This window comes from Hesperophylax consimilis, chromosome 21 (genome assembly GCF_061612785.1).
Source record: "Hesperophylax consimilis isolate HC1 chromosome 21, BYU_Hcon_1.0, whole genome shotgun sequence".
NCBI lineage: Eukaryota > Metazoa > Arthropoda > Insecta > Trichoptera > Limnephilidae > Hesperophylax > Hesperophylax consimilis.
Genome location: NC_142856.1, coordinates 28588972 through 28602676, shown reverse-complemented (window position 1 = coordinate 28602676; position 13705 = coordinate 28588972). Strand labels below are relative to the sequence as shown.

Below are 13705 nucleotides of genomic sequence, written 5' to 3'. Positions count from 1 at the left end.
CAACATTTAAAGTTTAAGTGTTCACTAAACTACTAGTTAGTACCTGTTTTAATTTGAACTTTTAGCTTTTTGTCTGTCTGTAAATTTATTTGCATGTTCCGTTTCTGGTTCAAGGTGGTGGCCGTTTTAATGGCTTAGTAAAAAAATATTTTTTCAACTCTGAAATTGTCGTGATTATTTGCTTTCGTAATCGCAATTTTTTTTCAATATCATAGTCCCTACCTACCTAAAAAATGTTTGAAAAAGAATTGTTATTGAGATAAAAAAATGTATAAAATTACTTAGCGGTAGTCCTGAAAATAACCCTCTAAAGTTGCATAAAACAGAAATCTGTTCAGTTTATCTAATGCGGCAATATTTCACAAAAACTACGAGTTTCAGCAATTGACTTTGCACTGCTTTCTTTCAAGATTTTTCAGGGCAACGCAACATCTCTCAACTCTCAATATATTTATCATCAAGAGCTATGGAGCTGTTAAAAAATCAGCGGCATCTCTTTTGATAATAAGTACCGACTTACAATATTTCTCAATAATATTTTTTTTCCTAAAAAATAATGCATAAAATCGGGCGAAGCCGGGTAGGAACAACTAGAAAACGTATGAGTAGTAATATTGTAACCGTATTGCATAGTTGGCATCCTACCCTTGTAAATCTTCATATACAAATCCCAGGACGACTTGAGTTTGTACGTGCTTAGGATGCCAGTAGAACAAGTACCGTGCGGAATTCTGTCGACAATTTTATTCCAGAGGAAAGATTTCCTGTTCGCTGTCTCTGGCAAATCAAGTAATGCAGGTAGCCTGCAACTGATTGAACCCATCGAATTAAAGAAATATGGGATGACAAAAAATGAATTCATAAGGAATACAGGGCGATTATTACGTTTTATATTGCATTCCACTCATGGTAACGTGCCAAAATACATAAAAGTTTCTATAGCGGAAGAAGAAACGGAAAAGGCAGTTCAAGTTTTTGAAAATTATGTTCAACTCTCTGTACTTATAATATACTTACCTATCGAAAGCATGTTTTTAATTTGCTATTATCCAGACCCAAAATACAATTCAAAATTATGTGCGAAAAACAATTGAAAATAAAAACGCATTTATATGCGTGGATGTGTCGATATGTTCATTTTGCCAATGCCCAATGCCCAATGCCCAATGCCCAATGCCCAGTGCCCAATGCCCAATGCCCAATGCCCAATGCCCGGTTCCCAATGCCCAATGCCCAATGCCCAGTGCCCAATGCCCAGTGCCCAATGCCCAATGCCCAATGCCCAATGCCCAATGCCCAATGCCAAGTGCCCAATATGACTATCTTAACCTCACCTAGCCTAAGTCATAAGATATAGGGATCGATTAATCTAATAGAAATGTGGGTTTCACTTTATTTGTATTTGTTTCCACAATATTCCACGATGCAGTCGAAATTACGTCAATACAACCAACACAAATACTTTCATTTTTAATTATTGATGACAATATTAGCGATTCTCAAACGAAAATTAGAAACAGAAAAATCAGAAAAACACAATATGAATACGAACCAAATTCATTTTTTATAAAATGAATTTTATAAAATATATTATGATAAAACTATTTTTGTTATTTGTTTTCGGGGTGTGATGCCGTGTTGCGCTAACTCCTTCTTTAGCCAACGTTTCGGACAGCATTTCAGTGTCCATCATCAGGGCAGATGTGTTATTGTGTGTGTTATACAATAACACATCTGCCCTGATGATGGACACTGCAATGCTGTCCGAAACGTTGGCTAAAGAAGGAGTTAGCGCAACACGGCATAACACCCCAAAAACAAATAGCAAAAATACTTTTGGCCCTGAAAATATTAAATCATATATGATAAAACTATACTAACAGAGCGAACGATTAGTCAAAATAGACCCGATATAGTTTTACATGACAAAATTAAAAAAATAACTTATATCATTGATGTCGCTATTCCAAATTCCTATAATATTCAAAAATCTGTTTCTAAAAAATAAATAAATACACAGATTTGGGAAATGAAATTAAAAGAATTTGGCATTCTCAGACTATAATAATATTACCATTTGTTATTTCGGCTACTGGCATTTTACCTAGCTCTCTCATTCAAAATTTAGGTGTATTAGATCTGTCAAAGAATTTATACATAAAAATGCAAAAATCGGTTATTTTAAATACATGTACGATTACGAAAGATTTTTTAAATATTTATATTGAGGGATCAGTAGGATTTATAGGTCCAATTAGAATTTCTACCGAGCCCTCTGATACGAAAATATCTGGAGTCGGTGAATTATTTTCCCATTTGATCTCTGGTGATTTGACGTGTTGTTTTGTATTTATTTTGCTTATATAATGCACTTGCATAATGTGGATTGACTAGGTGATCATTTGTGGAAAAGTGTGCGAAATGGTTTTGTTTTTCCTGTGGGGAAGATTTAACCCGAAAATAAAGTCGGAAAAAGAAAAAATATATTATTATTATTGTATATGATAATTTAAGCGTCAAACTAAAAGCAAACTAAGTGCCCCTTTTCAGCGTTCGTTTGAATGTCTCAAATCTTAAAAATCTCGGCGCCAAACACTTGCTTACATTTGAATTTAGAATGCTGCTTTTGTGAGATGTGTGATAAATAAATTCATTGAATCAATCTTGACATCACGATGTCACAATGGTGTGACTGCTACGTTTTTGGCGGGAATCCAATCTTTAACCTCCAAATTGAGGTGTCTGAAACCTTTAAAACGCGTAAACACGTCGAGTGAAATGTTTTTTTCAATTTCATCCACTGAAGAAAAGAAAATAAATTTGGTTGGAATAAATATCAATATTCACAGAAAAATAATATTTACAGGGATGTCTGATATGAATTATGATGATGGGAACGGGACAACATGAGGGGGTTAGAGCAGGGGTGCTTAGGTTAGTCTAGAATCCGGTAGGTTAAAGCATTGATGTATTATATTACTATCTGTAGAGAACAATAAATCATATTTGCTATTCAAAATTCGTACCTACTGATAACAAAATGTATGAAAATGCCTTATTAGGTATGAATGGCAGATGTAGTTCTCTACACACATTCAATAATATTTGTCTAAATTTTTGCATCGACTTTTTGACGGATTCACGGTCCAAATTTAAAAATGGCATCGTGTCAATAATATTATAAACTGTTCGATTGGAATATACACACACACACATACGCACCCTCATACACACATACACTCACACACACATACACACCCTCACACACACACACACACACACACACACACACACACACACACACACACACACACACAAACACATAATTATGAAATTTTCATTTTGATCAAATATAAATGGCGATATACGATGTAAGGAGGTGCAAGAGAGACAGAGATCGTGAAACTGCATGATTGACACGACATCCAAAACTACTATTCCAGGCTGCACGCAATACATTGCCAAGCAAAATTCGTATTAAATGTCAGATATTGTTTGAAACTAAACAAACAAAAATATGCGCCTGTTTTTTGTATTCCAAAAGAGAATTCGTGCAGAATGCTACGAGAAGTACGCGAGGTTTCCTTTGCTCTATGCTATATTTCCTACGGGAATCAGTGAATAAAATGTTTTTGATATGTATTCAACGACCTTGTTGGAGAACATGAAGCTTAATAATAATAATAATAATAATATTTGGATGACTTGTATAGCGCCGTTTTTGTGCAAAATCACCTCAAGGGCGCTGTACAAACTTATAATCTATGTTCTTACTTAACTACTTATGGAGAAAATATACAGTACAATACTTACCTGGTAGGTCACTTGAGATTAACACTATTAACATTATCAAGATGTACTTGCAATATTGTTTTTGCCGAGTCTTCCATGCCTTTAAGACAATACGTAAAATTTAGGCGATTTCAGAATAACATCTTGAATTTGTTTCGAGAAATTATAATTATTATTCTTGTTTTTCAAACGCCATTTTGTGGAATTTTACCTTTAATGCAAAGTACAAATCTACTTATTTACCAACATAACTTTGTTCAATTTAATTTGTGAATTCGGGAGGCGGGTATCGCACCGAAGATGCGGAATTTTTGTTTTTTGTAATGATTTGTAAGGAAATCAAAAAAAGTTGTAATTTAATAAAATATGTATATTTTTTACAAATAAAACATCACTAAATGGCCAAATTTATTGAGTCGTATTACAAAAAATAAGGATTTAATTTTAGAGTTGGGGTGTGCTGTGTAAAAATATACATTCAAATCATGTATTATTTTCAAGTGCACAGCCGTTTCACACACAAACCATTTTATCGAATGGGACCCTTATTTTTGCCCGCATGAAGTGTGTTGTTAATTCGTTGGTTTCCATTGTATTTATACAGTGTCCGGAGTAAAGTAAGCTAACTTTGAGAGGTGATTCTACATTCGGTGTTGGAACACGCTCTTTGTCTCATTCATATTTATACATACTTTTCTATTATTCTGATTTTTGGCATGGCTCTACTCTGGTATCTTTTTTTTTTAATTCTTTATTTTTCCCAATTTTTACATTAATTACATACAATATTATATAAATCAATACGAATAATGGGAACCCACTAAGGCGCAGCCTGTGCGTGGGTAATAAATTTAAATTATTATTTTATTGTACCTAGAAATAAACAATAATTATAATAAAAACAAGATTACATTTTGTCTAAGCGGTTTGTATAAAAAGTGTTTATAATAGTGTATAGTAAAGTTATAAGTGTTTAGTGTAATATATGGTGAATATTTTATGAGAAACATAAATTGATACAAATTAAATTAAAAAAAGTTTCAACTGCTGTATCGAAAAGCCATAATTTTAATTCTTTTAAATATTGAGGAAGTTTAGTAATCACTTGAATATTTTTCGGTAAAAGATTGAAAGTACGAGGTCCAATGAAACTGCAGTGTGTTTGCATTTGTTTCGTGTTCGTTTGGGGGGTATAAAATACATTATTATTTCTAATGTTGGTTCAGTTTTCATTTATTTCGAATTTATTTTTGTTTTTAAAGATGTATTTCATAGTTTGCAAAATAAATAGTTTACGGAGACAGAATATTTTAGATTCTTTGTATAACTCATCTGTTGAAAATGTTCTTTTCCGACTATACATAACTTTGATGATATAATTTTGAATTATTTGTAAAGGTTTGATATGTGTATGAAGCGCACCGCCCCATCCTATTATTCCGTATATGAGTGAAGATTGCACCAAAGAAAAATAAATAATTTTCAGTTTTTCAACATTGAGCACTTCTTTTAGTCTGTAAAATGTGTATGTAAGATATCTTAATTTACAGACGGTATTATTAATTTGTGACTGCCAATTTAATTTTGTATCAATAACAATACCTAAATATTTAATCTTTTCAACTTTTCCGAGTTCAAAGCAAGATGAGCATATTTCTTGATTACAGTTAACGTTATGTATTCGAATTTTAAGGTTATTGAGGGGTTTATTTTTACTATTTTTAGAAAAGGTTAGGTAAAATGTTTAATTATAGTTTAAGAAGAGTCTATTACTTTTTAGCCATGATGAGACATATGTAATACATTTTGTTGCCTTCAAAAAAGTTTCAGGCCAGGATTTTCCATTCACTATTATTACTGTATCATCAGCGTAAGATACAATTTTTACCAGGGATTATAACATCACACAAATCGTTTATGTATATTAGAAAGAGAATTGGGCCAAGCACAGTTCCATGTGGTACTCCATTTTTTATTCCTGTTTCAGTACTATAAAAATCCCCTATTTTTGTTTTTTGTTTTCTGTCTTTGAGGTAGCTAGTAAGAATTTCTAATTCTAATTCACGTCTTTCTCGGGCCAGTAAATATGTATCAATAAACGTTTTAAGATATGAAAGTAATGCATGCAAACATCAGTTTTTTTATTGGTATTTTTCCGGAATCAAAAGCAACTTCAATTTTTTTTATTATTTAAACGAGATAAAAGTGAAATGACAGCTTTCTTAAAAATTCCAAATAAAAGGACTTTGTTTTTTGAATTGTGAATTCTCCAAAATTTTTCTACCTTTTGAAAAAAATCGTTGCAAATTATTAATATTAAAGTATATTTTAAACATAAAATTTTAAAAAGTAATTTTATTCGTTTCTAAAAGTTTATTCTTTACCACATCTTCAAAAATAAAAAAAATATATTAGGCATTTAAAAAAACTTTTAAAAAATCTGTGAGAAATTACTATTATTAACACTTTATACAAGCGATAAACAACCCTATTTGGCTGGATAAAAAATTTATATTTTTCCATGAATTATTTTATGGCTGTCAGACACTATTTTTCGTTAATTATTAAGGATTTGGCGTACTCAATTATTGTTTATTAACTGTACCAAATATTCACGACGTTTATTAGTAAGGAAAATTAATTCTTTATTATTAGTAAGGAAAATTAATTCTTTTTTTTTGGCATAACTTAATGAGTAAAACCTCAAATCGTAATATTTAATAATTAAAGACAAAATTAACGATTCTCAAAAGAAAATTTAATATTTGAAAGACATTATCTAGATTGCACTTAGTTCGAGTTGAATATTGCGAGCATACATAAAGATAAATGTGCGATGATAAAATGTTGATAGTTCAAAAAGTTTTGTGAGAAAATGTGGTTACCTCTTTTAACAAAATACATTGCTATAAGTATCTACCTTTTCTCTTAATTGACATCTTTTGACCCCTAGAGGTACATACTCATATCATCTTTTGACCACCAGAGGTACACATTCATATCATCTTTTGACCCCCAGAAGTACATACTCATATCATCTTTTGACCCCCAGAGGTACACACTCATAACATATTTTGACCACTAGAGGTAGGTACATACTCATATCATCGCACAGTAGGTACTCAAACTGAGAACAAGTAAGTTAAGTATTTAATATTAACAAACCTTTCCAAAGCGTGAATTGCTGAGACTTGATATTCTTATTAGTTTACTATAGAGGTCAAGCGATGTCTGAAGCAAAATGACTTTCTCTTAAGTATTTGTGGTTAGAATGTGGAAATCACCATGCAAATATTTTCTCGAGCGTGAAGCAGCCTTATTAAAACCAAATGCGTGAAGTCTGAAGGACATTCAAAGTTAGTCTGCGTTAATTTGAGATAGAAATTCTATTAAAAAATGTAACATAATATTGTATATATCAAAATGATAACATGGCGTTTATTATGTAAATTAGTATATAAATGATTGTTTGTTTGCGAATCAGCAACATCTCTCGAATGACGAGCTCTTCCATTATGAAAGTTAAATGGATAATTCCACCTGAAACCTAACAATCTTAACAATAATGTCAATTAAAAACAATTATTCCTTGCATTCATAAATACCAAAAAAATTGAAATTAGATCTCAGTGTCAAAAACACATCGAACTTAAGAAAATAATACAACATTTGGGAAAAACAGCTTTTTGTTGAATGGAACTAAACTCTAAAATAAAATCCCCACTATCCTTCAAACAACATAAAAAACATTTGAGACTAAAAAAAAACTGGATTCAATGTGAAGAAGATCTGAAATAGAAAACATTCTAATGCAAAATAATTGGTTGTTGCTCTATTATACTTGCCAAGTCCTGAAGTAGCCGCCTTGAATAACGCTAGTCTTCATGTAAGATGACGTAAGTAGACTAGTTGTGAAGTGTTCCAGTCTGGCCTTTCATGATATGTCTCTCCTTGTTTGTCCTGTAAAGCCGGGGTTCGAACCCTCGGCAGGTTTATAATCAACTGGAGTTCTACCCTCTTATAAAACTCTCTCTGGAAAATGCTAAGGGCTCTTATCAGAGGTTAGGCCTAGGATCTTATAAGGCTCCTAAGGAGAATAAAAGCCAATGTAATCCTAAAAGACAATCTAGCGCAGTATGTAGACTCAACTATGTAAAACCTCGTGTTCATGAGATTACTAGAATATGAAAATCGTTTTCAAATTTTTTATTCGGCACTTTTTCTTGCCAGAACCATCCTCAAAAGGCTTATCAAAATGCCTTTATGTGGTCGGGTAATTTAATAAACGTAAAGAATATTTTTAGGAATAGTCCGTGCCTAATTCAAAAGTGAACATTTCAATTTGGTCATAATTACAATTTGAACCGCTTTTCCATTTCAAAACTTTAATTTCGGAATATTGGGTTTTTAGAGAATTTATTAAGAGGTAAATAAAAACCCCAAGCTTTTTATAAGCGATATTTTTTGGAAAATTATTTAAATTTTAATAATATCTCAGACTCTTGGAACGGATAAAAGGTTCAGTGTGATGTGGACGGATCTGGCATCATTCAGTGATTTATTTATTTAATGAATCATTGAAAAGCTAACAAGTTATGTTTTTTATTAATGTTTTAAGTGTTTTCATACATAATTTGAAAATGGTGAACTACTTTCAACACTGACTTCGGAAAAAGGAGAATAAGGAAAATGTAGTTTTTACGGTTCCATGATAACTCAACACAGTGACAATTCAACACACTTTTAAAAAGTGATATAAAGTCATTAGAAACGATGAAAAAAATTTTTTTTTAACCTAACCTACTTAACCCAGTTAATAAAGTTTTTGTTTCATCACTTTCCATGACTTTATAAAACTTTTTAAAGATGTGATGAATTATCATTGTGATCATGTATCCGGTCACCGTTTTTTGTATATTTATTATACGTTTGAATATTGGAATTTTTAGAACACTCGATAAAACAAATATTAATATATCTCTTGTTTTCTTTTTTTTCAATCATAAAATGGTACATTACAGTAGAATTCATTTCACAAGGGAATTCCTGTGTCGAGTGTTACCTTTTATTTTTTTATGAAATTTTCACCGTTTTATTTCTTAGTGATGCTGTCAGAAAGTCAAAAAATTTGTGTAAATTTTCGCTTCTAAATTAAATCCAAATTATGGGATATTTATAAACTATCAGGAAGTAATTGAAATAAGATAACAAATTTGATTTTAAAAAATAAATATATATATTTTTAAATATTAAAATGATGAAATCAAGTTTTTTCCTCTAAACTCTGAACGAAAATGATTAATAACGATAAGAAAATACATATTTTACTAGAAAAATGTAATATAAACACTACAGTCATCTCATTTTTTTGTCGTTTCAAATTAAAATAATTGATTAAAAATAAAAATTCTCAAATTGCGGTCGGAACCTTTGGTTACAAATAGGCGTACATTTTAATTATTATGTTGTAATCTTCAATATTTTAATATAAACTTTGATATTTTTTCTTTCTTTCACCATTTATTTCATAATTCTAACTGTAATACAACGATTTCTAAGGGACCATATAAGCTGTTCCGAAAAGCGAATAAATTGACTATACGATTAACAGCCGATGGTTCCCAAAACCGAACAAATTAACATGAGGACTGAACGAATATATCAAATAAAATTTTACGTATCTTAATCACTGATATTGGTTGTATATACTACGTGATTAATGTGTATCCTATTGTAAAGGTCCCGTTAATAATAGAATAATGGTCACCGTCACCCACCATTATTATAACAAACAGGTTACGACGTACGTTCCATTTGTTTACAAGTAAATTTATGTGTTAATTTACTTATTTTAATTTAGAGAAATCAACAATTCACAATAAATTTGGTTTATATATACATGTGGAATTTACTTAACTGAGAAAGCAATTACAGATTACCTCCAAATACTATTAAAAAAACAGTATATTTAATAATTAACAGGTAGAACCAATTTTCCTCTTGAGACAGATATAATTTATGAACTCAGCTGTTCTTTATCTGACAAGGTTTGTGTAGGCCAAAAGCATATCAGAACACTTTCGAGTATGTAAACTCAACCATCCTGACAAATCGGCAATTTCCAAGAATTTAATTGAAACCGGCCACTACTTTAGATATGTTGCTGAATTCCTGAGAAGACCCAAAACGCATAAAGTACGCCAGGCAATTAAAATTCACAAAAATGTTTAATATTAAAAAAGACGACGGGGCTAAGCTCAATAATTCTTGGCATCTGGTAACTAACGGCTACACCAAAACTAAATGCAATAAAACATTTTAATTTATGCTTTAATACCAGATCTTAGAGGATTAGAGCTGGAAACATGGTTTCGCATCTACATGCTTAAGAATACATTTCACCATAATCTTCGATTACATATCTGACATAATGATGGCCACTCTAATGCTGTTCGAAACGGCATTAAGAAGAACGGTTCGTTGGCTAAAGAAGATAGCGCAACACGGCATAATACCCCAAAAATAAATCAATATAAGAATATAATTAAATACACAAATTTCGACTACCATAATACGGGTAAGTGCCTAGTGTGGTAGTGGAAAATTATGTCAAAAAATATGAATACACAAAAACGAATGAATAAATATTTTGAATAAAGTACAAAAAAAAACAAATGAGTCTTAGCCCCTAATAAATAATAGATTATTGCTGATTAATAATTTTACAAATGAAGTCACTAAAAATATATCACATTTTAAATGAACTAATCAGATTCTGTAAGAAGGTAGACGTACTAGGCTTATAATAATGAAAGAAAAGTCATTTTCTCATACCATCCAACGAGGCTCCAAGGCTAAATACGGCTTTTGTAGAATTGTGAATAGGCCCGATTCTAGTCAAATTTACAATTTAAGATTTTAATAAAAGGTATTATTTTGATGTATTGTGATGCTGTGAAAGGAGTATTAATGGGTGAAAGACCTTTTGAATTTTGTATTGTCTTTATAATATGAAATTAGAATCCGTATCGGAATTAGACTTCCATTGTCAGAGTATTATTTTGGATGAAAACTATTTCAACATAAATAATTATCAAATTTAACCATCTTTGCATATTTTCTGTGACAAACTTCTACATTGTAAAAGTTTACACTAATGTTCTTCATTTTAACTGCAGTTTATGCACTCAAGTGAAAATGTTTCCGAGACACAACCCATCAAATTAAGTCAAACTGTCTGAAACCGCACTCAAGCTTAAAGTAAAGTGTTATTTTCTTGTTTTGTTCCAGATACCGCGTCGCTTTCAGGGAAACGCTGTGCTGCCAGCGGAAAAACTCTCACAACGGCATTGGCTTTTCTAGGGAGCAATCTAGCTTCAGGGAAACCACAATTGCCGCCAGCGGAGAAGGCAGTCATCTGGTGAGAGTGAGATCCGTATCTTCCGAACCCCTCCACCGATCAAATACTACCTCCAGGCTGTCGAGACATAGCACCCTCTCAAAAGATTACAATCTCAACCACAATAAAAACAGATGGAGCGACAACAACCAGAGTACCAAGAAGTGGAACAACAACGACACCAAGTCAAATAGAAAATCTATCAATCACAGCCCTTTCAAAGGCATGTTCTCTAATTTCAATTCCCAGGAACAGAACGAAGCCAACGCGAAACGCGCAGAAATCAAACTGGAAACGGAAACAAACAACCTGTTGAATTCTCCTTCCAACCCCTCCAGAGAAAACTACGAAATGGACAGCATCAAAAAGTACAACAATACTTTAAAAGTCGAGAATTCCAACGCTAATAATTACCGAATGCCCGATTCAAGAAGCGACTCTCATTTGATAGTATCAAATAACAAAGCAATTTGTTTGAACGATCGCGAACAAACAGTTGCAAGAATTGAATTCAGCAATAATGCGATGGATTCAATTATTTCCGCTAGGCAAGATCCTGTTGTCGCAAAACCTCCTAATAATGGACTCAAAATACTGTACCCTAACAGCGCTTATAAGGGGATCGGATTTGCCACTAACCTAGTTAGACCGCACGATGATTATATTGAAGAAATATCTGATGATTCAAAATTGAAAGATCTCACTGATCCTTCTGAAACCCGCATATAGGGTCAAGACTTAATATTACTATTATTGTAAATCTTTTAAAAATTATCTTTAATAATGAATACTTGAATGTACATAATATTATAATGTAATACTAATCTTACGAAACGTTTATAAAGACAAAATTGATGTAAAAAATCTAGATATTAAAATGAAGATAAAATCTTATCCATACCGTAGATTTTTTATTATTAAACAAATCGTGTGAATATCTCAAATCGATTCTCGATTACATAACTTAATACTTTATCTGCCATTATGATCAGTAGAAAAAACAATCAATTAAGTATTTATATTTCTAATATAAAATCATAACAATGTAGTTGTGTTTGTATAACACCACGAAAAAATTTTAAAACATTTGTTTTACCAAAATTTTCTTCTCTTTTTAAATAACATTATTAAAATATAATAAGTATATAAAAGTAACATTGTTTGAAATAATGTAGTCTTATATTATAACATTCCCTTGCATTGTTAAAATAATCACTTGTGAGTATTTAAAATAAAATAGTTTTTATCAAATTTAAATAGTATTAATATATTTTTCACTTAATACAATGACTCTTAAAAACACAATTTCTTTCATAATCACATTTTATTTTTATTTTAAATGTTAAACTAATCTGTCAAGCCTTAACCGAGCTTTTATAAAATCAACTATATTTAGACGAATCGAAAATTTTCTTATTGACTCCACTGAAGATCCTTATAGAAACTCACGACTCATCTTTGGAAACGCTGTGCTTATGGTTTTTGTATCGAACGTCCACATAGAACATCATCATCATCAATATAATATGCACATCAGATATAACAAACATAAAAAACTATGTAAAACCTTCCATAAAAACTAATAAATACTGATAGAACTGCCCTACATATTAGGAAACTACCTAACCTGCCCTGCCGCTTAACGGGACATTTTATTTGAATCATTACAAAGGAAAATGGTGAATGTGTACCGGTGCTTATATTTACAGTTTTTACTTGTGCAGGCAAGCACGTCCTGTACAGTTTCTTTGAGGAAATTAAGGAGTGCAAATAAGAATTCAATAAAAATTGAAGAAGAAAAAAATATATGAACAAATATCAATGATTGATTCATTTATTGTTATAAAATAAAATTTGTGGAACTCCGCAACAATATTGCTATTCCATTTATACAAAGGCAGTTTATTTATAAAGAAGTTCTGACATGCAATTATTATTTCGCGTGAAGCTGTTTAGTCTTCTGAAAACATTATCAAAATGTGGTGCCAATTAGGCTTAGCACGCACTGCAATAAAATACAGCGATTTTAGAATAGCTGAAAACCTTTTTTACTTAAGGCGATGCACCACGTAGTAATACAAAATCAGGTGTTCTTGGTTTGAAAATTTGGTCGCCTAGAAATGTTTCAGATGCTTTAAATAAATACCGCGAGTATAATACATCTTGGCCTTAAAATAATCGAGTATTTTTTACATAAGTCTTTTTATAAACCCAGAAAAAAATAATTAATAAGGCCTATGAAAACTGCTTTAAAGTTCAAAATTTCCTACTTACGAACACATTTTCGGTTATGGTTTTATTGTATAATGTGGAAAATTAAGTTATTTATAAAATGATAGGAAACATTTTAAATATTTATCATTGAACATCCACAAAATAAAATAAAACGCACTTTTGGCTTTTTTTTCTTGCTTAAATCAAAACAGCTGAATGGTGTTAGGCAGGAATTTAAGCCTTATCGCCATCTACGTAAGGAGTGTTATTGATGGCGGCTCGATTCAAAATATTACACGA

General features: G+C 31.3%; 1 protein-coding gene across 1 annotated transcript in view; it reads left to right on the top strand.

Annotated features, from left to right (window-relative positions):
- Positions 1 to 11920, top strand: part of LOC149413825 (neuropeptides capa receptor-like) — a 335462-nt gene extending 323542 nt beyond the window's left edge. Inside the window, exon 6 of the mRNA XM_089644473.1 lies at positions 11083 to 11920. Coding sequence (XP_089500599.1) covers positions 11083 to 11920 — 838 coding nt within the window. The remainder of the gene's footprint in view (positions 1 to 11082) is intronic.
- The last annotated feature ends 1785 nt before the right edge of the window (positions 11921 to 13705 follow it).